General features: G+C 43.2%; 2 protein-coding genes across 3 annotated transcripts in view; both read right to left on the reverse strand.

Annotated features, from left to right (window-relative positions):
- zgc:136858 (uncharacterized protein LOC678543 homolog) overlaps positions 1-2,101 on the reverse strand; it is a 101,145-nt gene extending 99,044 nt beyond the window's left edge. For both annotated transcript variants that reach the window (XR_005946485.1, XM_041216219.1), the window contains exon 1: positions 2,016-2,101. The gene's annotated coding sequence lies outside the window, so the exon portion shown is untranslated. The remainder of the gene's footprint in view (positions 1-2,015) is intronic.
- Positions 2,102-16,737: 14,636 nt separating this feature from the next.
- Positions 16,738-26,630, reverse strand: part of LOC121293048 (cystine/glutamate transporter-like) — a 75,401-nt gene continuing 65,508 nt past the window's right edge. The window contains exons 10-12 of the mRNA XM_041215639.1: positions 21,514-21,663; positions 20,251-20,428; positions 16,738-17,163 (exon numbers count right to left, since the gene is read on the reverse strand). Coding sequence (XP_041071573.1) covers positions 17,099-17,163; positions 20,251-20,428; positions 21,514-21,663 — 393 coding nt within the window. The 3' untranslated portion in view covers positions 16,738-17,098. The remainder of the gene's footprint in view (positions 17,164-20,250; positions 20,429-21,513; positions 21,664-26,630) is intronic.

The following is a 26,630-nucleotide window of genomic DNA, read 5'->3' on the forward strand; positions in this document are numbered from 1 at the left end:
ACCATTAAGACTTGAAAGAAAAGTTGTCAGTCCTTTGTCACAGCAGATGGATAGGCAGTGGTTGACCAGGCCTAGCTTATGAAATACGGGTGGCCTTTGTATAGTTCCCTCTGAATTTGGTCTCTGTAGCCCACAGGGGTCATTAGTGTCTCAGAGATAACGAGATGTGAGTTTCTGCGATACTGCCATATTAGCTCCTATTGTTTGAGGATCACAGACAGACATAGCTTCAGACAGTTTAAAAGGGTTTTTGTCCAGTTTTAAAAATTTTAGTAATTGGCCATGAGGATATCTATGTATATTTTATAAAGGTATAGAGTGTGAGGTCTTAGCTCCCTGACAGTGCTCAGTCACTAACCCGAGACCAGTGACAGATTGCCATCCTCACCACCTCCTAGAGCAGAATGCCTTCCCAGGTGTTCCATGGTCTTGCCCTTGTGTCGCCAAAGAGTTTAAAGGTTGAATATTCCTTCTTGTGGCCTGTTTCTGGCAGGAATTGTGCATCAACTTCTACTGATAAGAGTACCAGGAGAAGGCTAGCAGTTAAGTGTGTGCCACATGTCATGAGGGAGCTAAAGTAAGAGACTTGATTGCATCAGCCTGTTAAAGTGGAGGATGAAGTGTTTGGGTCCCACAAGTAATTATGAATACTGTGAGTTGGGCAGTCTCGAGTTATAGTTCAAGATTCAAGTTACTGACTTCTTCAATCCTGCATGCATTGTGGAAGCTTGGGTGTCAGCCTTGGCTCAGTGACAGCACTCACCTCTGAGTCGATAGGTCACGACCTCAAGCCCCACTCCTGCAGACTTAATTTCAAAGGAAGTGCTACAAAAATGCTCTGAAAGCTTCCCTTAGCAGTTTTGATATCAACTACAAGTCCTGGGAGAGGCTTGCCCAGAATCGCTGCACCTGGTGTAACAGTGCAGGCTCCTTTGAAGCAAGCACGTAGCAGAAACAAAGGAAAAAGTGGAGAGGAAATCCTGAGCCAGCAACCTGTCCAAAACTCAACTGTCCGTGGAACCCTGTCCTATTTGTAGCAGAACCTTCTGGGTGCAGATTGGCCTTAGTCACCCACATATCCAGCAGAACCCCATTAAACACCCCAGATGATGAACACAGTCAACATCGCCTTGGAAGACAAACAAGAAAGATGACTTGAGCACAAAGACTAGGCTAACACTTAAGTGCATCGCCAAGAACATGCCATCTTCTATTGGAAGTTTCAGCTAAATGTACTCACTTGCAAGGAGGAAGCTCCAAAAATTAAGCTGGTACTTCTGGTGCAAAGACATTAATAAGCAAGTTTTGAAATCTTTCAAATGTATTTTTTAAAAGAGTCACCAAGAAGCTGACTACTGTACTCCAATCTGACTAGCAAATGCTTCTGTATATTTTTAAGAGATTTTCAGTCATTTAAAACTGAGCGTACTCCCAGGTGGTGATTTGACGGTGATTTAAAATGCTTATTTTCGTGACAATCCTGTTTTCAGCGGTATTAATCAATCTGCAACAAGTTAAATAGATCAAGGAATACTTTAAAGCTTTTTTAAAAAATTATGTTTTAAAACCCAGCCCAGTTCCGCTGGATCATTGCGAGTTTGGCATTTGCTGAATTGCAAACTAGTACAAACATGGGAAAAAAAATAAAAATGCATGCAATTTTAACCCAGATCACTAACTGCGCCCAAAATAGAAACTCTGCCAACCGTGTTTTGCTGTGTCTGGGGGCCATGGTCTGTTGCTTGCCTGATTCAGAAGGTAGGTACTCTACAACAGCAGTTCCCGAACCCCCATCAGGGATTCTTGGGGAAAATCCCGTAACAGCAGAAGCAGAAGACTTTGCCTGTCAAAATTACGGGAAAATGACAGCTGCCGGTTTGGCGCCCACCAAATGACCAGGGACCAGGCTCTCGGCGCTCATTGGCCGCGTAGCCCGTCATTCCGGATGGCCAATGTCCAAAGGTATGTGGACATGCTGCTCTGACCACAGCAATCATTGGCCCGGTAGAACGTACCTTGTCTCGCCCCTCGCAGCTAGACTTGAATTTGGAGAGTCATCGGTTGTGCTGTGTCTTCTGCTCGAACTTCAGAGCCAATGTGCTGCCTAGGCCTTCAGGAGTGCTGCTTTTACCCACATACCTGCATTTTAATTTAATTCCCCAGCCGCCTCACTCCTCCATCCTGCCCACTGCGCCCCCCCCCCCCCCGCCCCCCGCCCCCCATCGCACCTGCGAAGGCCTTTCCCCTCCTCTCAACCTCATCTGTAAACCCTCGCTGCTTCCTGGTGTTTCCTGTGGTCCAGGCCTGAGTCCTTCCCCCTCCTGACCTCTTCTGTGGTCCACAGTCCTTCGCCTCCCGATCTGAGTCGTGACGTCATCCTCCAGCCCGGTTCCTTCGTGATGGGTGTGTGGCCCAGAGCCCTTCCCTCTTCTCTGGGCTCTCTTTCCCGGGGCCTTCCTCCAGGCCCTCAACGCGTTGTCGAAGGACTTTTGTCCATCAGAATGGTCGGGTGCTACTTCTCTTGCTGGTAGAAAATTGAAGATGCCTTTATGGTATCTCTACAGACATGTACCCTCACACCCAACATTAAAGGCTCCATTCAGGGGCGGCTGGTTGACAAAATCTGGCGAGAATGGGAACGATTGGGCCATTCCCCCGTCAATCACACTTGGTGTCTAGTAATTCTGTAAGTAACTCAGTTTGATTTTGTGCATCGAGTTTGTATTCAGCTATCTTTCACTTATTGCATTTTGCTAAATAATGATGATTAATAATGTAATTATTAATAGTGTGCAATCGTGTCATAAGAAAAACCAATTTTATATTTCCAAGATCACTGCTTTTATAATTTATGCTCAGGCAAGGGGGAAAATCCCTGGAAAATATTTACTTTTAGGAGGGGGTCCACAACATTTGGCATTTTCATGAAAGGGGTTCATGGGATGTTAAAGTTTGGGAACCAGTGTGCTATAAGGTTGATGAAGCTCTAATTATCTTAGAGCTAAGTTCTTTGAAGTTGCTGCTATGGCACTGCTGTACCCTAACATTACAGAGGTACAAAACTATTGTCCTCACACAACACCCTCAGCAGCCACACGTGTCAAATAAACTAATCTGTAAGAATGAAGCACATAGAATCAATTAACTGACCAAGAAAAGATGGGAACATAGAAGGAAGCATTGAAATGTAAGCAAGACTGGAACTCAACGATCCAAAGTGTAACAAATGAAAAACAGATAATAAACAGCACATGGAAAGAACAAAATGTTTTAAGCAGTAGTTCAATTTAATCCAACTTGAAACACCTTTTGGAGATATGGGAAAATATTGTTTTGTTACATTCACAGAAATGAGAAAGTCACAAGTCCATTGTGAACCCTGAGGAATTTCACTATTCTACACAAACTCCCCTCTCCCCTGTTTGACAAAAAAAAACACACACAGGGATAAGCAGGTTTATAACTCTTCAAAATGAAATCAGGAGCGGCAGCAATAAATATAAGCTGGCCTGTAACACAATGACATGGTTTTGTTTCTGTCTTATTCCGTGTAGCCGCAGCTCCAGGGTTTGACAGCTGGTAGTGTCTATGCTGCAAGTTACTGATCCAGTCCCGAACACAGTGCTGCACCGTGGGGAAATTTCATAACTTGTGTTCGTGTTTCTAACTGGACATGATTCTGACTCCACCACCACCCCCTTTAACCTTTGCACGGTTCAGTTCAGTTATTTACCAATGATTTTAACAGGTAATATCCCGAGTGCATCAAACACAGCAATTTGCACAAATTTGTTACAGGTCAAGAGTCTCACAAATACTGTTGTCCATTGGCTACTTTTTGCAGTGGAATTGTTTTATTGCCCTGTTAAACTTCTATAGTGTAGCAGTTAATATAAATAAGAACAGCTTCCCCACCAAACTCATCAGTTCATGTACAGACTAAACCAGTCTTGTCACATGTAATTTCCTCAGACTTGACAATCTAATTTTCTAAATTACCTTGGTAAATAAACCTTCAACACAACAGGTTCTTAACTGTGCTTTTTCACCTACCTTCCAATGCCCCAGGTATTAGGATTTGTACCTAGTTGTAATATTCGGGACGTTTATGACAATGAATAGTGCCTTATTGAATGTACCCAGAATACAGACACAGCAAACATTGACTCCTGCAGTGAGGAGTGTGTCACACAATATCGCCCCCACACAGCAGCACTTCCAGAGTACGAAAGCTCCCATAACTAAAGTTCCTACCCAGACATATCATTACTTTACCCCCCTCTTTTGAGTAAAGAACAATGGATGTCACTAACAAGTCTATTGTGTCATAAATGAAGACTTTTAGATTAGTCATTGGCTAGAAAGTAACATTAACATTTTCATTTTTTAACATAACACATGAACTTTCTAATCAAACAGTTATGTCATACAAAGATCTAGTTTTCTTTCTAAGGCAACTAGCTACATGTCAGCTAGGTCAGGTTTCATGGTCTCTGTAGCGCACAGGTTTTCTGACAATCCGGCCTTCTAGATGTGATTCACTGTGGGCTCTGGGAATTGTCAGTTCCAGACATGTCTGCAACACCTTCAACATCTGATGGTTCTTGTGGCGTGTCATTAGCTGGTGAAACTTCAGAGATGACATCTCCAAAGTCTTCCACATTTGAAGCTTGTCCTCCGATGGTTTTCAGATGGTATTTCTCATTGGATTAGGTAGGATCTTGGCTTGTCAGCCGGCTGCAGCACCGTAGTTTTGGTAGACCAACCTCGCTCTGCATCCAGCTTCATTGCAGCCTCTTCACCAGGACACAGGATGGGCAGCTCTTTAACAGAATGTCGTCTGTTGTAAAAATGTCTGTAGCATGCTTTAACTGAGTCATCAGCTTACCGGACTAACTTGAAATCGGGCCATTTATGCGACAGGTTTCCTTCTATTGCGGGAATGCTAGTTCTGAGCTGTCTGCCTAGCATGAGCTGCGCTGGGCTAAATCCGGTTGCTTGCAATGGAGTAGTTCTGTAGCTCAGCAGGGCTAGAAATAGGTCGTCCTGATGCAGAATTTTCTTGGCAGCCTGCACAGCTTGTTCCGCTTCTCCATTGGCCTGTGGATGATACAGACTGGTTGTTAAACGTTGAACATTGTACACTCAGGCGAGCTCAGCGAATGCTTTGCCTGTGAACTGGGGCCCATTGTTGGTGACAAGTTTATTTGGACACCCCGAGCAAGCAAAGATATTCTTCAGCCTGGATATCACAGTGCCATGTTTGGTAAGTGCATGATTTCCAGGTATCTAGAGAAGCAATTGATGAAAATTAGGTAGTATTGCTTCTGGAGCTCGCATATATCAGCTCCCACTTTCTTCCAAGGTTTTTCTAGCAGTGGTGTGGTCATCAGCGGCTCCCTCTGTTGAGTGGGCTTGACTATTTGACAAACTGTACACGTTTCCATCCTAGTTTCTATGTCGTTCCTGATACCAGGCCACCATACACTCAGTTTGGCTCTTTCGTGACACTTGGTGATGCCTTGATGACCTTCGTGCAACCATTACAAAAACTTGTTATGCAAACTCCTCGGGAGGGTTATTTGGCTGCCAAGCAGCAGAAGTCCTGGAGACAGTGCAGGGAAGAGCCATGTGGCTAATTGCTAAGGTCAAAAATCTGAGCTATGAGAAAATACTGGAGAAGCATGGGCTTTACAACTTAGAAAAGAGACTTCTGAGAAGTGATCTTCCAAAGGTATACAAGATAGTTGAGGGTGTGGAAGAATTAAAAATTGGTTTAGTACTTTTAATAAAATAGGAAAAGTGGGTCAAGGACCCATAGGCCCAAATTCGTAAAAGGCAAATTTAGGACTGATATCAGGATGTTCTTCACACAAAGGGTAATCAATATAGGAATAGCCTTCTGATAGAGAAATAGACGTGAAAACCCTGGAATAGTTGAAAAACCAGCTGAATAACCAACTGCTATAGGGAGACTAAACATGTTTCTGAATGGATGAATTAAGATGGGCCAAAAGATTTTCCTCATCCATCATTATCATGTGATCTTGCAAACTCTACATAAAACATGGACAGCATTAAACTGATAGGGGTTACCATCTACCTGCTTTTGGATGGGATCTTCCAGAAATTTTTAAAAGTAAAGCCATAAGTTTTGTTGTCTAATGGAAGTCTGTTTCCCCTCTTTGTCCCCCAGATACTTCCTCCTTTTGGTTACAGGGGAATTCATTCTATGGCTTCACAAACATGTTAAAGTTACATTATTAGTACAAGGGTATTAAAGTTGCATTATTGATAGTGTTTTAATTTAATCTTTATTTTTAACAAAACATAAATTTTGATCCTGTTCCTAGTTTGGTTTTGGATGGGGTTTAAGGAACCACGAAGTTGTGGGACAGGGATCACATTGTTTTACTGGTGTAGTCACTGTGAATACTAATTCCAAGCACCAGCTGTCTGATCTGCTTGCTGTATGTCACTTCAGTATGTCTGTCCCACCCAGTGCGGTAGCAAATGCATGTCATCTGTCCTCAATAACAGAACCTTCCAAGTGAAGACATCATTTTCAAGAAGTTGAAAAGAAATACAGGACAGAATGCTGTTCTGTGGACAAGCATTTACTTGTGGTGCTACTTATCAACAACAGTGTTAACTTTTCCCTTTAAAATCAACTGATCACATTCACCAAGATTTCCCAGTGCTGCACTCAACAGCTAATGATTTTTCACCCATTGAGATGTTTGGATGGTAAATCTTTGGCTGGTGAGTAGAGAAGTAAAACAATTCTGGCTGTTACCTTTCTTAATAAGGAAATCAGCATTGAGGTGTTTAGTGTCACAGACATTCAATACAAACAAGTATGTTTTTCTTTTTCTTTTTAAAGAAGGTACTGGAGTTTTTGGAGAGATTGCCATATTCAGAACTGATTTTCCCTAGCATCCAGGCATTGAGAGAGAAAGAACATGAGCGATAAGGAAAAAAGAAAACAGGCTTGCATTTATCTAGCAATTTTCATGGCCACTGAACGTCCCAAAGTACTTTACAGGTAATTAAGTACTTTAAAAGTGTAGCCACTTTTATAGTATAGGAAACGCGGCAGCTAATTTGTGCACAGCAAGTTCACAAACAGCAATGTGATAATAACCAGATAATTGTTTTTTGCTATATTGATTGAAGGATAAATAGTGGTCTAGATACCAAGGGTAACTCTTCTGCAAAATAATGCCATGGGATCTTTTAAGACTATCTTGAGAGGGAAGACAGGGCCTCAGTTTAACATCTCGTCTGAAAGACAGAGCTGAGTGAAGCAGTATGTGATGTTGAGGATATGTGCATTGAAACCAGAGCTTCGACTTACATTGGCCATCCTTGTGAGGTCATTAAATTTCTTGCACTGCACAGTATTTTGGGCTGGCAGAGGTTGTACTGATCGTATCTGCCACCCCCTCCCAGGCAGCCTTCACCATTCTACTTTGGGATATCAAGCTAAGCTGATGTGTACAAAGGGTAGAGGATGAAAGGACAACCAGGAGACTATTTGAAAAATGTGCACCTTAAAAGTTTGAATAGTGGGCAAGATGGAGATGAATACCAGTGTGAGCTAATGAGGCGTAGGAGGATAGTGGTAGTATGTCCTGGAGAGTGAGAAAAGAGATGGATGTTGTTGTGAAATGGGGCAGGATGAGAAGAGTATTTCTGTAACATTGTGACAATAAATAACCAGGGCTTAGCAACAACCAAAACAAAAACAGAATTACCTGGAAAAACTCAGCAGGTCTGGCAGCATCGGCGGAGAAGAAAAGAGTTGACGTTTCGAGTCCTCATGACCCTTCGACAGAACTCTTTCTTGGACTCGAACGCAAGTTCTGTCGAAGGGTCATGAGGACTCGAAACGTCAACTCTTTTCTTCTCTGCCGATGCTGCCAGACCTGCTGAGTTTTTCCAGGTAATTCTGTTTTTGTTTTGGATTTCCAGCATCCGCAGTTTTTTTGTTTTTATCTTAGCAACAACCAATTCATATCTACAGCAGAAATGAGGAAACATCCCAATAATTTTTGCTGCAGCATTCTGCTTTGCAAGTAGTAGATAACTAAGTTGTAACAAGGCTACTGAATTCTCAATGCAACTACATTCTGGATTGTTTGTGAGTTGTCAAATTTTTGAGGGTGTACACATTTTTTGAAACTGTAGGATTCCCAGGTTCATGTGTATGAGCCCATCTTTCTGTTAATGTTACGACCCATCCCCAGGTGAGGTTCCCCAAAGTTGTTGATACAGGGGAGACCACCTAGCTGGGACACCCCAAAAATGCCATGCCCTGGGTGAGGAGGGATGACCTGGCTCCCTGTCTTTATTTAGCAGCGCCCCCCACCACCCTCCTCCCCCCATCGGTCGCAACAAGATTTAATCTAAAACAGTCCCTTTTGCAAATACCTTTCTCCAGACCCAATCATTCTGGTTTTGAAGGAGCCAATTTGATCAAACTTTCTTCAGTTAAAGGTAAGAGTAAGTTTATTAACTGCTAAAGGCAAGAAAGGATAAAACACATGCATATTCGGTCATACAAGTTAAAAGTAGGAATTTAACTTGAAATAAGTGTGTATATGTATAAAAAAGGATATACGGAACAACTCTTGACTCATGGGGAGTAGATGATTGAGAGTTGTGGCTGTTGCAATTTGATGTTCCAGTAAAGTTGACTCTGGTAGATGAATAGTCGGTTTCGAGTTTCCAGTAGAGTTGAATTTGGTAGAGAGGGAGAGAGATCAGGATAGCTGCAAATGGCGATTTGCAGGGATACTATGTGTGGCTGTTACTTCTGAGTCAAACTTCCAGCACTTGCTCTCTCAGAACACCCACCAACAGACAGATACCAGACAGATGATAAAAACAGAATTACCTGGAAAAACTCAGCAGGTCTGGCAGCATCGGCGGAGAAGAAAAGTTCTGTTGAAGGGTCATGAGGACTCGAAACGTCAACTCTTTTCTTCTCCGCTGATGCTGCCAGACCTGCTGAGTTTTTCCAGGTAATTCTGTTTTTGTTTTGGATTTCCAGCATCCGCAGTTTTTTTTGTTTTTACCAGACAGATGATGCTTATCTCCCATTTTGTCCCACTGTGTCTACTGCAGGGAGCAATAGTTTCTGGATGTATTTAGCAGTATCTTGTCGGACAACAGGGTGTCGTTCCATTATCTCTTAAGGAGTCATCCTGAAGCATTCCAGCCAGTGGCTAGTGTGCATTTTTTTAAAACTCAAGTCTTATTTTTAAAGTCCAATATTTCCAGAAGCAATTCGGTGTTTTTCTCTCATTATCAAGACACTTCCCCTCTTCCCCAGAATGAAATCAGATTCATTCTCATTTCATTACAAAAAAAGGGAAAAACTTATAAACAACAAAACACTTTCTCGCACACATTCATTCTTTTAGCAACAGTCTATTTATCTTTTCTGGCTCCAACTGGGCTCCTTTAAGTTCTGCTCAGGGCGTCCACAATCACATTTGATTTCCAAGAAATGTGGGTGATTTTTAAATGGTACGGCTGGAGGAACAAATTCCAATGGTATAACCTGGCAGTCTGGGTCTTAAACATTTCCACAAAAGTTAATGGATTGTGGTTGGCATAGACTGTGGTCTCTCTGTACCCATTTCAAAGTGCCTGATGGCCAATAATAAACTGAGGATCTCCTTCTCTACTGTGCAGTACCATTTCTGATGCTTGTTGAGCTTTTTAGAGAAGTACCCAATTGGTCTCTCTATCCCAAATTTGCCTTCTTGTAGGAGAACAGCCCCTACCCAGATGTCATCCGCATCAATGGGTATTTTAAATGCTTGATTAAAATCAGGGGGCTGCAAGCACGGCCTCGCCTATTAAAATAGGCCTTCATCTTTTCAAAGACTGGCATTTCTCAGTCCATACTACCTGTGCTTTTTTCTGCACTAGTTCTGTCAGTGGGGCGGCTACTGTGCTAAAGTTTGGGACGAACTTTTGGTAAAACCCACACATCCTCAAGAACATCATGATTTCCCATTTTGTGGTGGGAATGGGGAACTGGGCTACAGCTTGTACCTTGGCAGCCCTGAGAAGTACCTGTCCTTGACCCAAATAACCTTACTGAACTCACTGTTTGCAAGATTGACCACTAGGTCAGCTGACTGTGCTCTTTGGAAGAGGGCTTCCAGTTGCTCTACATGATTTTACCAGGTGTTGCTGTACACTAGGAAGTCGCCCAGGTACATGACGCAATTGTGGATAAGCCCGCCAATACCTTGTTCATCAACCTTTGGAAGGTAGCCAGGGCAATTTGGAGTCCGAAGGGCATAACCTGACACTCGTATAAGCCACTGGAGTTACAAAGGTAGAGATTTCCTTCATGTGGGAAGTCAAGGGGACCTGCTAGTATCCCTTGGGTAAATCTATCTTTGTAATGTAGGCAGCTTTACCTACCCTATCTATGCAGTCTTCCAGCTGGGATATCGGGTAGGAGTCAGCTCAGGCCACTGTATTACCTTGTCAGTTGCCAATGCAGAACCTTGTGGAGCCAAGCAGTTTGGGCACGAACACAACTGGGGAGCTCCAGCTACTGCTACTTGGCTCTATCAGTTGGTGTTCCAGCATGTAGTTAATCTCCTCCAAGACCTGGGCCAGCTTTTCTGGGACTAGACGATAGAGATGTTGCCTTATGAGAGGGGCTTCTCCCACGTCCACATCATATAGGGCTAGGGTGATGCAGCCTGTCTTGTCCCTGCATAATCCTTTAAATGCAGTGAGCAGCTTCGTCAAGCCTGCTTGCTGTCCTGCACTTCGGTGGGAGAAAAAGGAGTCTAAGTTCGCTCGTATCTCTGTGTTGGTTAGCCGAGTAGTAGGGGGTTCAATATGGGTCTCACACACATCTCCCTCCAATTCATCCCCACTGCTACCATCCTCCTCCAGGTCAGTGGCAAAGGGACAGACCACTACTTGCTTGTCCCCTTCTTGGCTGTGATATTGCTTTATCATGTTGACGTGACACAGCCTTTGCTATTTCCCTTGATCTAGGTTCTCAATTTGATAGTTAACTTCCCCGAGCTGCTTTGCTACTCTGTATGGGCTGCTGAACCGGGCCTGTAAGGGATCACCTGATATTGGTAGGAGCACTATCACAGTCTCCTGAAAGGCTCGGGTCTTGGCATGTCTGTCGGCCTGTTTTTTCATAGCCGTCTGGGAGATTTTCAAGTGCTCTTGGGCCAACTCGCAGACTCTCATGAGCCACTCTCGGAACACGGCTGCGTAGTCCAACATGGAGAACTCCTTCTTCTGCTCAAAAAACCTCTCCTTGATTAGTTTCAGAGGCCCTCACACTCGGTGCCTGTAAACTAATTTGAACAGAGTAAACCTGGTGGACTCATAGGGTGAGTCCCTGGTAATGAACAGAAGGAAACCTAGTCCTTTTTTCCAGTCATGGGGATACTCTTGGCAGTATGCCCTCATCATGGTTTTTAGGGTTTGGTGGTACCATTCTAGTGCCCCCTGGGACTGCAGGTGTGTATGTAGTATGGTTTTGGGAAATGTAGCACTGTAGCTCTAAGATCAATCCTGTGTTGTAAGATCACATGATCTGTGTAAACCAATGTGTTAACAGCGCAGGAACCTCTTCAGTGGAGTTCTTCTTTGGTTATAGAGTTTGGTGCACACGTGTAGTTGCTGCTGCTGTCTTGTAAATAAAATTAAATGTGCCCACTAAGAAAAGTTGTCTGAAGATCAACTCTATAATGAATTGGCGATGAGGATAAATCAGATTCGGTGCTGTACCTCACCCAGCGATTGCGAGTATCTGAGTTTGTTAAAAATAAAAGAAGATACACTCATCTGAAATGCCCCAGTTTGTCAGAATCGATTCCTTTGAGCCAGCTACAGACAACTGGTCTCAATATATAGAACATCTCATATTCTTCCTTCAAGCAAACAAAATGCTTTGGTGACTGGAAGCCAGTGTCTAGTGGCATTCCACAGGGATCTGTGCTCGGTCCCCTATTATTTGTCATTTATATAAATGACATAGATGACTATGTGGGAGGTAGGATTAGTAAGTTTGCGGATGACACAAAGATTGGCCGGGTGGTTAACAGTGAGATTGAGTGTCTTGGGCTACAGGAAGATATAGACGTGATGGTCAAATGGGCAGATGGAATTTAACCCTGAAAAGTGTGAGATGATACACTTTGGAAGGAGTAAATTGACAACGAAGTATTCAATGAACGGCATGACACTAGGAAGTTTGGAGGAACAAAGGGACCTTGACGTGTGTGTCCATAGGTCTCTGAAGGCGGAGGGGCATGTTGGGGTGGTGACAAAGACATATGGGACACTTGCCTTTATCAATCGAGGCATAGATTACAAAAGTAGGGAGGTCATGTTGGAGTTGTATAGAATGTTGGTGAGACCATAGCTGGAGTACTGTGTGCAGTTCTGGTTGCCACATTATAGGAAGGATGTGATTGCACTGGAGCGGGAGCAGAGGAGATTCACCAGGATGTTGCCTGGGATGAAACATTTAAGTTATGAAGAGAGGTTGGATAGGCTTGAGTTGTTTTCGTTGGAGCAGAGAAGACAGGATTGTTATGTGCCATCGTCATGAAGGCCTGAAGTGATCTGTAAACAATTGCAGTGATCCATCTAGTCAGCATATTGTTTGAAGCTCCCCTCCATCCCTGATCATTTCAGCAAATGAGAAGCCCTGAACCTAGCATTGGTGTGCCCCTTGCTTCCCTCCACCCGACTATGGTGAAGCCCACCCTGGAGGGCCACAGATGAATGGTCCTCTCGTTCATGCATCCATGTGCATGGAGACATGTTGCATTGGCTGGGGTACTGAGAGCCATGGCTGTGCACCCTTCCCTCAGTCACTATTGAGCTTCCCCCCATCACCCTTTACACACAGTTGAGACTCTTGCCGTCATTGCTAGAGTTTGTTAATGTCAATTACCATTCTTAAGGGAAACAGGTGATGGTATTTGACCACATATACCCAGGGGATAGCTGGGACACTGTGTGTGGGTGAGGAGTGTTGACATTGGACAAAGGCAATAACCTCTCTCAGCAAGGAAAGGCTCTGTGTCTTAGTTTTGACTTCATCAACATGGATCCTGTTAACACTTGCCTTCACATCTTAGATGTGCAACACGCACACTTATTGGCCATGACCACCTGTCTGGGTCCCTCGAGGTTCTAAACAGGCAGATTGTTGCTGTCTCCCACCCAGGTGCCTTGGAGCTTCCACCTCCCTCCTCCCCTCTGCCACTGTCTCATTCAACAGGAGATGCTCTTTAGTGCATAGTTTATTGCAGCTTTTGACCTTGCTGGAATCTCACTTGAGTGAGATCCATGAGCCATGGAGAAATGCTACTGTCTTGAGGGATTGAGCACAGAGAGGAGAACACACCTAAGCATGGCCCTCCATCCATTTGACTCCTGGTTATTAGGGTGCCCCTTTAGTCTGTTCATTAAGCACACCAGCAACTCCTCCCACCAGCAAAGACCCTCCTCCCAGTTTGGGTGTTGGCTATCAGTGAAGGACTGCGTTTGGACCTATCGATCAGAAAAATGGTGCGCAATACTTTCCAAAGACACTTCAGCACCTTCCACCCTCCCTCATCATCCTTCACCAACACCACATTCTCAATCCCTTCCCATTACCCTTGACCCTACCCTTGAACCTCTCCCATTACCCTTGACCCTATTATTATTTTTGTTGAAATGCCTGCTCTCCCCCCTGAGCCCATAACCATCTCTCATTGTTCCAATGCTCCTCCAGACCCTGCCTCCTCCTGTTCTCAAGGCCCCCTGTACCCTGACTTACTGCACACACCCCATGAGACCATCCAGTGCCCACCCATGACCCTGCAACTACCACCCCACCAGATTTAACTCCCCCACCCCCTCACCTCACTGTCACTGTCCCTGTCCCCTGGGCTTCCTGGTACCCTCATTCCAACATAACCCTGGATCTCAGTGACCCTGCTCTTTAGACTCAACTCTTCCCTATACTCACTGACCATAAAACCCTTCCTCACCTAATAACACATTCATGACACACTTACCATCCCATCTTTCCCTGGACAGTCTGGCTTCCATCCCTGCATACCTTCCCACCCTGCCTTGCAACCCTTGTACCTTTACCAGATCCCAATTCCACCCTTCCCCACTGACCCTGCCTCCCTTGTCCAGCCTCTTGACCCTTGCCTAGTAAAATCCATCCTCTATCCCTTGATCACCCTCTACGCACCCTGAACAACCAACGCCCAAACTTAGTCATAGCCTGCCAAAGAAGGACGCTCCTGAAAGAGGGCAAGGTAGCAGCTACTGATTCCAGGAAGATGACGACCTTACCTGGTGCATGCCTCTTATACGCAGTTATGAATCTGAAGGCATGTATTTCTCACTTGTAGATAGCTTAATTGGGAGGGAGAACTTAATTCTGGCCAGCTGGCCTTTTAATGAGCATGCATGACATGTTAGTGCCTGCAAAAGGGCTTCCTGATGCTTGCCGTGAGGAAGCTCGATCCGCTATTAAACTTCCAAGAAATTAATTGCAGAAGTTCATCCTGCTGTCAGGATTCTGAGCTTTGGTCTCTCGTGTAATTAAGTTCCCTGGCACCCCCCTTTCTTCCTGCTCCCAACAGCAACAGAAGATTCTGCCCAAGTATCCAGCTTGGCCACTTTCTCTGTGAGGGCTGGTGGTGGCAAGTAGGGGATACCTCCTTAATGGGCCCCTGGGACCATCACAGGGCCCTGGCCCCGCAGGTCTTTCCCCCCCACCCCCACTGGCTTTTGCCACTTGCCCCATTTGTACCTCCCCACCTTTCCTGTCACCTGCCAACATCCCCTCCTACTTACCTCTCACTCTGGCAACCACTCCAAGTGGCGCTGTTGGCACTGACTGGTCAAATCAAACTGTTTGATTGGCCAGCAAGTCTCAGAGACAGAACTTCTTGCCCAGATGGGAGAACAAGTCTTGCCTCAAGGCAGTTAACACTCCTGTAAGTGTGAAATGCCTGCAGGGCAAGCCGCCAAAGTGGGGACGAGCTTGTTCCTGACTTTATTGCCGAAGGGAGGTGGGGTGGGCTTGGAATTCTGATGCCCTGTTAAATCCAGCCCAGGGATACGAAATTGGCTGGGTGATAGGAAACAGGGAGTAGCAGTGAACAGTGGTTTTACAGACTTGAGGAAAGTACACAGTGGGGACCCCCAGAGGTCAGTGGTAGGACCCCTGCTCTTCCTGATATATCTTAATTACTTAACCTTCGGTATATAGGATTCAGTTTCAAAATTTGCAGATGGCTTGGAAGTATTATGAAATGTAAGGAGGAGGATGATGAAATTCAAGAGGACATAGGCTGGTGGGATGGACAGACAAGTGGCTGATGATAAAAACAAAAAACTGCGGATGCTGGAAATCCAAAACAAAAACAGAATTACCTGGAAAATCTGTGGCTGATGAAATTTAACACAAAGAAATGTGAAATTGTTCATTTTGGTGAAGATCAAGGAGATACATTGCAGAATAAAGGGTACAATTCTAAAGGGGGTACAGGAGCAGAGGGACCTGTGGGTATGTGTACACAAATCATTAAAGGTTGCAGGGCAGGTTGAGAAAGTGGTTAATAAAGCATTTAGGATCCTGGGTTTTGTAAATAGGGACAGAGTATAAGAGCAAAGAAACTTTTATAAAACACTGGTTAGGTCTCAACTGAGTATTGTGTCCAGTTCTTTAGCTTTTCATGGGATGTGAGTGTCATTGGCAAGGCCAGCATTTGTTGCCCATCCCTGATTGCCTTTGAACTGAAGGCAGTTAAGAGTCAACCACATTGCTGTGGGTCTGGAGTCACATGTAGGCCAGACCAGGTAATGTTAGCAGATTTCCTTCCCTAAAGGACATTAGTGAACCAGATGGGTTTTTACAACAATTGATGACAGTTGTCATGGTCACCATTACTAAAACTAACTTTATGTTCCAGATTTATTAATTGAATCTAAATTCCACCAGCTACCGTGATGGAATTTGAACCCACGTCTGCAGAGCATTAGGCTGGGCCCCTGGATTACAATCCCAGTGATATTAACACTACACTAGCATCTTCCCCCAATAAGTCTGGGCACCACATTTTAGAAAGGTTGTGAAGGTATTAGAGAAGGTGCAGAAAAGCTTCATGAGAATAGTTCCAGGGATGAGGAACTTCAGTTATGTGGAAAAATTGGAGAAGGTGGGACTGTTCTTCTTGGAAAAGACAAGATTAAGAGGAGATTTGACAGATTTGATAGACGTGTTCGAAATCATCACGGTGACAGAGTAGATAGAGATAAACTGTTTACGTTGTCTGAAGGATCAAGAACAGATTTAAGGAGATTAGGAAAAGAAGCAGAGGCAACATGGGGATAAACTTTTTTTATGCAGTGAATGGTTAGAATTGGGAATGCGCTGCCTGAGAGAGTGGTGGAGGCAGATTCAATTGAGACCTTTAAAAGAGAATTAGGTAATCAGCTAAAGAGGATATATTTGCAGGCCTACAGGGAAATGGTGGAGCATGGAAACAGGTGAGTTGCTCTTTCAGAGGGCCAGCATGGACATGTGTTGTAATCATTCTACGGTTTTGTATAAATTAGAGCCTCAATTTTTGGCCAACAAGTTTAATCAACCAGTTTATCAGTTTGCATACATATCAACAATCACTGCACTTCACAGCAATCCATTGTACATGACAATTCTAAGAAACATGGTAAGCCATTATTTCTCTCTTTTTAACATTGCACATTTTTCTTTAGTTAACACTTTCTCTCAGACGTGTTGAAACGTGTTTATAAATTTATCATTAACAACTTAGCCTAATTTATTCAGCACCTGTATTCTTATTGTATAATTCAGAGAATTAGTCATGAAAGAGGTAAACTAGTGAAGTTAACAGCAGAATTTCATGCATAACTATTTCATGTAAGAGTAAGTGAGAGTGCAGTTCTCACACACTGATCATATCCTATTGCTCAGAACATATGCTTTGTGGATGATCCCTTGCAATGATTCCACAATGAGTGTGCAGTAGGATTTGAGTTCTCTATTAGTTTCTTAGTAGGTCACAATCTCCTGTTGAACCACCTCCATTAAAATTTGCAGTTTGACAGTGAAATGATCTGAAAGAGCAAGCAGATATGCTCTAACTAATATTGGAGCACAAATACAAATCAAAGGCATTAAAACATATTTAAGATAATCTCACCCCAGACAGCTGGATGTTAAAGTTAGTGATGATTCTTTGCAAGAATTTAACCATCAAAAGGAATACGAAGGGCCCAATTGCCTTTTTTAAATGATAATCTTATAGATTGTAGATGAATGGTAGCCTAATGGTTTGACATGGGACTATCAGCCCTGTCTTCAAATCCCACAGTTACAAATTGTGAAACTGAATTTAATAAATCTAACCATTTTGACCTAGTATCAGAAACAAATGACACTAAAAGTTGCAAGATTGTGTCATAAGCAAACTAGGTCAGTAATATGATCCTGTCGGAACCACCTTCATTCTGGGCTGGCAAGATATAGTAACTCGTAATGTCCTCTGAAATGGCATCACAGGCTACTCAGTTGTACATCTTCCCTGACAGGAAGAGATGGACAATAAATGTGGCAGTGCAAGTGCTGCCTATTTTATGAGAGCATCCGATGAATCCTATGCACTGAACAAATGTCAAGACTAAGCAGAGCATACTTGAAATTCTTGCATTTACTACAGTCAAGGCACTTTGTACTTCTTCAATGAAAAGTGGAAATTGAATATATCAACAAGATGCAGGAAATTATTTTTAATTGACTTGATTTTGATGCTGATGTTGATCTGTTTATTTTAAATGTGTTAATGCTGTTAAAGCAGTCAGAAAATATACACTGGCATAACCTGTGTCACATTCTATTACTAACATCTTTCAATGACACTAGGAACATCAAGCTTCTTGGGAGTAGATGATCTGAAGGGTTTCTTTGTGGGAATTTTATTCAATGCCTGCCAGTCATTATTTCTATATGTTTAGCTACTTGGTAGTACAGAACTTGAGTATTGCTGAAAAAAGAGACATGCTGTTGAAGCTTTTCATCTTATACTCATCAGGACAGATTCAGAAGAATATCAATTCACCGGGTATCAATCTTGCTATATGTCCAGATGAGTTCAAGACAGAAAGCTTCAACCTGGTCTCTTTTTTCAGCAATACTCAATTTCTGTATTCTTTACAATTCATCAAATTGATTTTTTAATCTGGACCAGATGTGACAAATGAAATCACTCTTTCTCTTTTTTACTCCACTGTTCTCTCTCTGGAGATCTTGTGGTACAATGGTAATGTCCCTATCTCTGGGCTGCAAGTTCTGGGTTCAAGTCCCACTTCAGGACTTGATGGCCATGGAAGGTGCATACATAATGTCGCCGAACAGGTTGATTATCAGCCTGAAAATCCTTCCAACACGCCTGAAAGCAGGTGGTAACAGTATGAGAGTTTCCTGGTCAGCCACACTGCAGAAGGCAATGGTAAACCTTTGCAGCACTTTACCAAGCATAATCATGGACCAACCCAATGAAAGTCCATGGACACCAATGCCCTCTGAGGGCATGGCACCTGAAGGAGGAGGAGGTTCTCATCTTTTTTAAAAAGAATGCAAAAAATTGGTTGTGATTTGTAGTTGGAATGAGATGACATCCCAATCCTTGTGGTTATATTCAGCAGACAGACCATAATGGAGGTGATGATATATTGGCAGTGCAGATGCTATTTGTAAAAAGATTCCAAATAAAATTCCTGAATTTAAACATCTTTAATTAAGGAGAATATTTAGTAACACGAGTACTGTTGCAAAAATATTTGATAAATCATGGAGGAACCAAATTAGCTTTACTCTTGTGATTTTCATTTTTTGGTGTTTGCTGTGAAAAGTTGTACTCTGAATGGACAATCTGTCCATTTGAAATTCTTAAAGGCCTTGATGTAATCACTGGCGTGGGGTGAAGGGGATGGTGGTGAGAGGAAAAAATCTCTATGTATGAGACAAAACACAGCAAAGGAGTTGCTGAAACATATGCAGGTTGTCCTCATGGAAACGAAATAGCTGTTTTTTCAGTAGAAAATGGAAATGTCTTTTCACCCAATGGCACAATTAGGTTTCTTGCAGTCTCATTCAAGGGAGCTTCATCAACATGAATTTACCCATGCCACGTGCATATGATCTTATGCAAATGCAGCATCATCCAATTGACCCATCTAACATTGAACATTTTTAGTTGCAGGATATTACAAATTCTTCAAAAGGTAAGTTTTATGAGGCACCTCTCTCAATGTGGAATCTTGCCTGATGAGAGCCTGCACTGAAGAGTCAGCTCTGGAGATGCCCAATTTGCACAGTTTTTAAAATTAATCACTGGAAATTTGCAAGCACTGTGAATTGACCACATTGACATCCTAAGCCCAATACTCCAATCCTTATTACGTGAAGCAATGCTTCCAGCTGGGAGGGGTACCTCATAATATTTACATTAAGTTTTACGAAGTACATCCATTTCCCATTACTCTGTATTCATCAAGTTCTTTGGCTCTTTTCTTTTAGTCCTAATACACAGCAACAGCAGCAACAACTTGTATTTATATAGCACCTTTAATGCAATATAATCCCAAGGCACGTAATAGGAATGTTATGAAACAGAACATCACACTGAGTCACATAAGGAGATAGTAAGGCAGGTAACCAAAAGTTTAGACAGAGGTAAGTTTTAAGGAGTGTCTTATAGGAAGAAAGCAAGATAGAGAGGTGGAGAGTATAGGGAGAGAATTCCAAAGCTTAGGGCCCTGATAGCTGAAAGTGCAGCCACTATTGGTGGAGTGATTAAAATTGGGTTGCACAAGAGGCCAGAATTAGAGGAGAACAGATATCTTGGAGGGTTATAGGGCTGGAGGAGATTACAGAGATAGGGAGGAATGAGTCTATGGAAGGATTTAAAAACAAGGATGAGAATTTAAAAATTGAGGCATTGCTTAACGGGGAGTCAATTTAAGTTAGTAAGCACAAGGATGATGGGTGACTGGGAATTGATGTGAGTTAGGACAAGGGCAACAGAGATTTGGATGACCTCAAGTTTACAGAGGGTGGAACATAGGAAGCTGGCCAGGAGTGCATTAGAATAAGTCAAGTCTAGAGATATGATTTTACAGGTCTGATTTTACATGTGTACTTACAAAGTGTTTTTCTGCACCAGGCTGGTCCTTGACGCCGGCATACTACAAGGTAATAGACAGGTACACCGGATAGGGTTAAGGCACAGCCAATCCCTGTGTTGATAGGGTCGGAGTAAAGGGATGTGACTACAATGAACATGCACATTGCAGTAAAAATTCCAGGAATGATAATTGGAACCTAAAGCAATAAGAACATTTTTGATTAGCTCACTTCCCAGTTACTTTTAACAGTAGTGTTATTGAACTGCTTCATAACAAACCACATTTTCTAATTTATGAATAAATATATAATAACATGTACATGCTGTGGTTACATAACACATACTGATTTGAAAAAAAAACATAAGCCTTGATCTTGAGAGATTGTAAAGGTTGAGTCTGTGTTCATCATGACACGGACACATCAGTGCTGACAGAGAGGAGGATTGACCTCATACAATTTTATGAAACTAGTTCAGTCTCTGAACTGGAAGAATGTGCACAGGGAGCCTGATGGGTAGTGTCATCCAATGGCGCTGGGAAATCTGAAAGATAGCAACATTTAAAGGCTACTGCTTGGATTTAAGGGGAAATCACATTTTGAAGCATACAAATTGTACCTCAGGTGTTTTCATCCACTATATTCTTTCTGAGGAAAGCGGTGAAACTTCTTCTATTTGGGGATGAAGCTTTAGGTGACTTGCTGCAGGTGATACAGCAATGGGGAGTAGTGCTATTTGGAGAGGTATAGGCTGATTACATGGAAGTGACTGAGTGCGTACATGCAATGTTCCAAGTTTGCAGGATCTGGGAACATAGCACATAAAAGGAGCTCCAAAGTTTGGGAGGGAAATTCTCCTGTTTGGGATGGATTTCCTGATGGACAAGAGTTCTGCTTGCTGCTCCATATCCATCTGGTGAGCGCTCATTAATTATGCATGGAAGCTTCTGGTGGAATTCTCGCTGTCAAGAGGGAATGTGTCAGTGTGAAGTAGGAAATTCCACCCATGGTACAGTGAGGATGCTGCTTTATCAGCAGAGGATCCAGCAAAGGATCTTATAGGGGGCAGAAATGGCCCAAAGATCAGAAACCAAGACCCACTAAAGACCTTGGTGGAGATCAGGCCATTCAACAGGCAAGTCAATGGGACAGAATAGAGGAAGGAGAGCTCACTACATGGTGCTACACAAGGTAAGAATGAATCAAGTGCTGGTGCTGAAAGTGCAGACAATATCTTGGTGCTGAGCTATCTTTTGATTAATGAATAACCTATTATACTGTACCTTGAATGGACGGTGTAGATCTGGCTGTTTGTAACGGTGTCGGATGAGTCCAAAAGTTACAAGCCCCATAAACAGCCATCGGGGAAAACTGTTTAAATTCAGCAAACCATATAGATCACCAAAGAAAATCATTAAAATGACCAGTGGATACTGAGGAAGACACAAAGATAGTTTAATAACACTGGGGGAAACGCACTAAATACTTGAATACAAACAACAGGGCAAATCTAATCCAGCCAGTTACCACTTTGGTTTTGAAAACCACAATTTAGGAAGGATGTGAAGGCTTTAGAGAGAATGCAGGAAAGATTCATGAGAATCCAGTGATGAGGAACTTCAGTTAGGTGCAAAGGTTGGAGAAACTGAGAAAGAAACTGAAAGCTGTTCTGCTTGGAGAAGAGAAAATATTGGGGATACTTGAGAGAGATGTTCAATATTATGAAGGTCCTGGACAGAATAGATGGGGCGAACCTGTTCCCATTGGTGGAAAGATCCGGAACCAGAGGGCGCCAATTTAAAGTGATTTGCAAAAGAAGCAATGCCGTCATGAGGACAAACTATGCAGCAAGTGGTTAGAATCTGGAATGCATTGCCTGAGACTTAAAAGAGAATTGGATAAATATCTGAAGAGAAAAATTTACAGGGCCATGGGCAAAAGGTGGGGAAATAGGACTAGCTGAATTGCTCTTACAGAGAGCCAGCATGGACATGACAGGTTGAATGGCCTCCTTCTGTGCTGTAACTATTCTATGATTCTGTGACTGAAGTATTGGAAGCTATCATCAACAGTGCTAGCAAGTGGTATCTACATACCAATAGCCTGCTCACCAATGCTTAACTTGGGTTCTGTCAAGACCAATCGGCTCTAGATCCCATTAGAGCTTTGGTCCAAACGTGGAGAACAGAACTGAATTCCAGAGGTGAGAAGAGGGTGACTGTCCTTGACATCAAAGTAACATTTCGCCAAGTATAACATCTAGGAAAATTGAAGTCAATGGGAATCAGGGGAAATTCTCTAGAAGTAGGGATGTTCGCTGAAGCAATCCATATCCATATGCTGCAGGACCTGGACAACATTCAGACTTGGGCTGATAAGTGGCAAGCAAAATTCATGCCATACAAATTCCAGGTGATGACAGGAGAGTCTAACCACCTCCCCAAAACATTCAAGAGCATTACCATTGCTGAATCCCCAATTACCAAAATTGTGGAGATCACCATTGACCAGAAAGTTAATTGGACCAGGCATGCAAGTGTTGTGGCAACATTAGTAGGTATTATGGGGTAAATAGCCACCATCTGCAAGGCATAAGTCAGGAGTACGATGGAATACTGTCCACTTGCCTGGATCAGTGCAACTCCATAACATTCAAGAAGTTTGACACCGTAAGGCCAAAGCAGTGTGTACCACCTCAAAGATAGACTACAACAATTCATTAAGGCTCCTTTGACAGCACCTTCTAAACCCAGGACCTCTACCACCTAGGACAATGGAATTGTCACATTGGAACACTACTACTTGCAAGTTCCCTTCCAGGTACCGAACATCTGTGCTCCAGGACTAACTACACCCCAAGTCAAGCTGTTCCAATACAGGTACAACACTGTCATTGACCTGATGTTGTGGAAAATTCCCCGGATATATCCTGTCCACAAAAAACAGGACAAATCCAACCCAGCCACTTCTTGATCAACAAAGTGATGGAAGGGGTCTTGGATACTGCTATCAACTGGCACTTGCTCAGCAATAGCCTATTCACTGACGCTCGGTTTAGGTTCCACCAGGGCTACTCGGCTCCTGACCTCATTACAGCCTTGGTCCAAATATAGACAAAAGAGCTGAATCTAGAGGTGAGGTAAGACTGCTTTGACATCAAACAGCATTTGACTGAGTGTGACGTCAAGGACCCCTAGCAAAATTTGAGTCAGTGGGAATCAGTAGAAAACCCTCCATTGGTTAGAATCATACCTAGCACAAAGGAAGATAGTTGTGCATGTTGGAGGTCAATCATCTCAGTCCCAGGACATCACTGCAGGAGTTCCTCAGGGTAATGTCTCCGGCCCAACCATCTTCAACTGTTCCATCAATGACCTTCCTTCCATCATAAGGTCAGAAGTGGGGATGTTCGCTGATGATTGCACAATGTTCAGCACCATTCACAACTCCTCAGATTGTGAAGCAGTCCATGTCCAAATGCAGCAAGATCTGGACAGCCTGGGCTAATGAGTGGCAAGTAACATTTGCATTACATATTGGCCAGAAACTGAACTGGACCAGCCATATAAACACTGTGGTTACAAGAGTAGGTCAGAGGTTAGGAATTCTGTGGTGAGTAACTCACTTCCTGACTCCCCAAGGCCTGTCCACCATCTACAAGGCTCAAGTCAGGAGTGTGATGGAATACTCTCCACTTGCCTGGATGAGGCAGCACCCACAACACTCAAAAAGCTAGCTTGATTGGCACCTGGCACCCCATCCACAAACATTCACACCTTCCACCACTGACATTCAGTGGCAGCAGTGTGTACCATCTACAAGACGTACTGCAGCAACTCATCAAGGGTCCTTTAACAGCAGCTTCCAAACCTGTGATCTCTATTGTCTAGAAGGACAAAGGCAGCAGACGCATGGGAACACCACTGCCTGCAAGTTCCCCCCCAAACTATTCACCATCCTGACTTGGAAATATATCGCTGTTCCTTCACTGTCGCTGGGTCAAAATCCTGGAACTCCCTCCCTAACAGGACTATGGGTGTACCTACACCACATGGACTACAGTAGTTCAAGAAGGCAGCTCGCTACCACCTTCTCAAGGGCAATTAGGGAAGGGCAATAAATGCTGTTCTAGCCAGCGATGTCCAGATCCTGTGAAGGAATAAATTTTAAAAAGTAATACCACGACCTGCTGTGTTCTCTTCCAAGTCACACATCATCTTGGCTTGTAAGTATATCACTGTTCCTTCATCAGTGCTGGGTCAAAATCCTCGAACTGGACATTAAGTGATTGCCTTGCCAGAGATGCCCACATTCCATGAATGGATGAAAAAAAACTGCACACATTGAAAGAATCTAGAGCAGGCTTGTCCAACATATTGCCCACCGGCTGATATGGCCCAAGGAGCTCCTCTATGTGGCCACCAAGGCCAGTTTTCAAAATGATGGTCATACAGGTAAGTTTGAAAACAGGATTTTGCATGGAGCTGCTCCTCCAACCACAGGCTGTTTCTCTCCCACGTTTCCTGCTGATAGGCTTACTATTGAGCCTATCAGCAGGAAGTGTGGGAGAGAAACAATCTGATTGGAGCAGCAGTGAAAACCAACGGTAGTGAGTTTGGGCCCCAGGGAGCCGAGGAGTTGGGTTAGATACAGAGTAAAGCTCCTCTACAGACTCCCCATCAAACACTCCCAGCGCAGGTACAGCACGGGGTTAGAAAGAGAGTAAAGCTTCCTCTCACATGTCCACATCATACAGTCCCAGGACAAGAACTGCATGGGTTTAGATACAGAGTAAACCTCCCTTTACCTTGTCCCCATCAAACACCCCCAGGACAGGGAATGCATAGGGTTAGATACAGAGAAAAGCTCCCTCTACAATGTCCCCATCAAACATGTCAATTGCCGAGGACGCGAGCAGCAGGGCCCCGGGGAGCGAAGGAGCAGGGCGTCAAGGCCTGGGCAACAGAGATGTGGGAGAGCTCCCGACTCAAAATTCACCCCAACAGCGTGATTGGCATGCTAGCGAGGAAATTCAGCCCTTTGTGTCCTCAAAATGATTGCATTGTCCGCATGTTGTCTACATATGAGAGCAGATAATCTGATCCTGGTGGAATGGTTACAGGATGACAGTTCTTTAGGTTTTTTATGTGTTTATACTGAACTGGGCTGTTGTTGTGCTATAATGCAATGTCAGCTCAGTTGAATATTAACATTGCAGTCTCAGTACTCAGCCCATGACATATTGGGAGCAGAACAGGTCTGAATGGAAGCTGGCGTGCAGATCTCCTGGTCACCTTTAAAACTGGATCCATTTGCCCATGTGCATGGGTTCTAATGTTTCTGAGAATGCAATGCAGAACATCAAAGAAAATCCTCAAACAGATTGGTGGATACTCAGTAAGAAATGGATTACAAATACAGGAGAAAATACAGTGAATACTTTAACTGTTGTCACAGTACGGATGTAGAAAATGGTGTCCTTCTTGTTGTGTAAGAAGTGTTGGGAAACCCTATCTCAACACAAGATCACTAACCAAGCTTCACCGAGAATTAAGAGTCATTGAGGAAAGCACAGATTCCATTGCATGAAACAGAAAACCCAGCTTTGAGGCTATGCTGGCAACAGAGCAGCAGTGAATTTTCCATGTGTGGATTGTTATTCAATTTAAGAGGTACATTGTCGAACAAGAGCAAAAGCAGCTGTTAGATTACAAAAAACAGTCGAGGATGCTTGTTATGACACAACAGTTGGTCAAAACTGAATTGATTAAATCCCAGAGGGAAACTTGAACAACTATCATAACCTATATTTTCAATTGGTATGTTTGAGATGCAGCTCTGAATTCAGAAGTAAAACCACCAAGACTCGAGGTTTTTTTTTATATAAGACCAAGTTAAACGTTTATTAATTTAACAAGAAATTAAGCACATACACATATCTACAAATTATTAATAACTTTTAAACAAATCCCCAAATTAATCACTCCTAGGTAAATCTTCACCAAGGCAACAATAACCCATAGACTTTAAACTTACACCAGGCAAAGTACATTTGACCTTACAAATTTAAAATGAGGTTCCTTGCAATTTGGTTCATTTGCAGATGCAGTTGTAGGGCTTACAGGCTGCTTAGATTTTACATGCCTCTGACCTGCAGATACAAAACTCCTTTCTGTTTATACCTAGCCTTCCCTTTGAATATAAATTCTCATTATATCATTAGGTCTTTGAACTCCACTTCTTCTAACAATAAAACCCCTTCCATTGTACCAATTTTATTAGTAATATAAACACATTGATTGGTGTCTCCTAGCTAGGTGCACGATTTTACTCCCTTCTTTGAATGGTTTATTCAACAAATGCAAATGTACTCTTTACTTTCTAGCCTGTGTTTATCTAA

The sequence above is a fragment of the Carcharodon carcharias genome, chromosome 21, assembly GCF_017639515.1.
Source record: "Carcharodon carcharias isolate sCarCar2 chromosome 21, sCarCar2.pri, whole genome shotgun sequence".
Classification (NCBI taxonomy): domain Eukaryota; kingdom Metazoa; phylum Chordata; class Chondrichthyes; order Lamniformes; family Lamnidae; genus Carcharodon; species Carcharodon carcharias.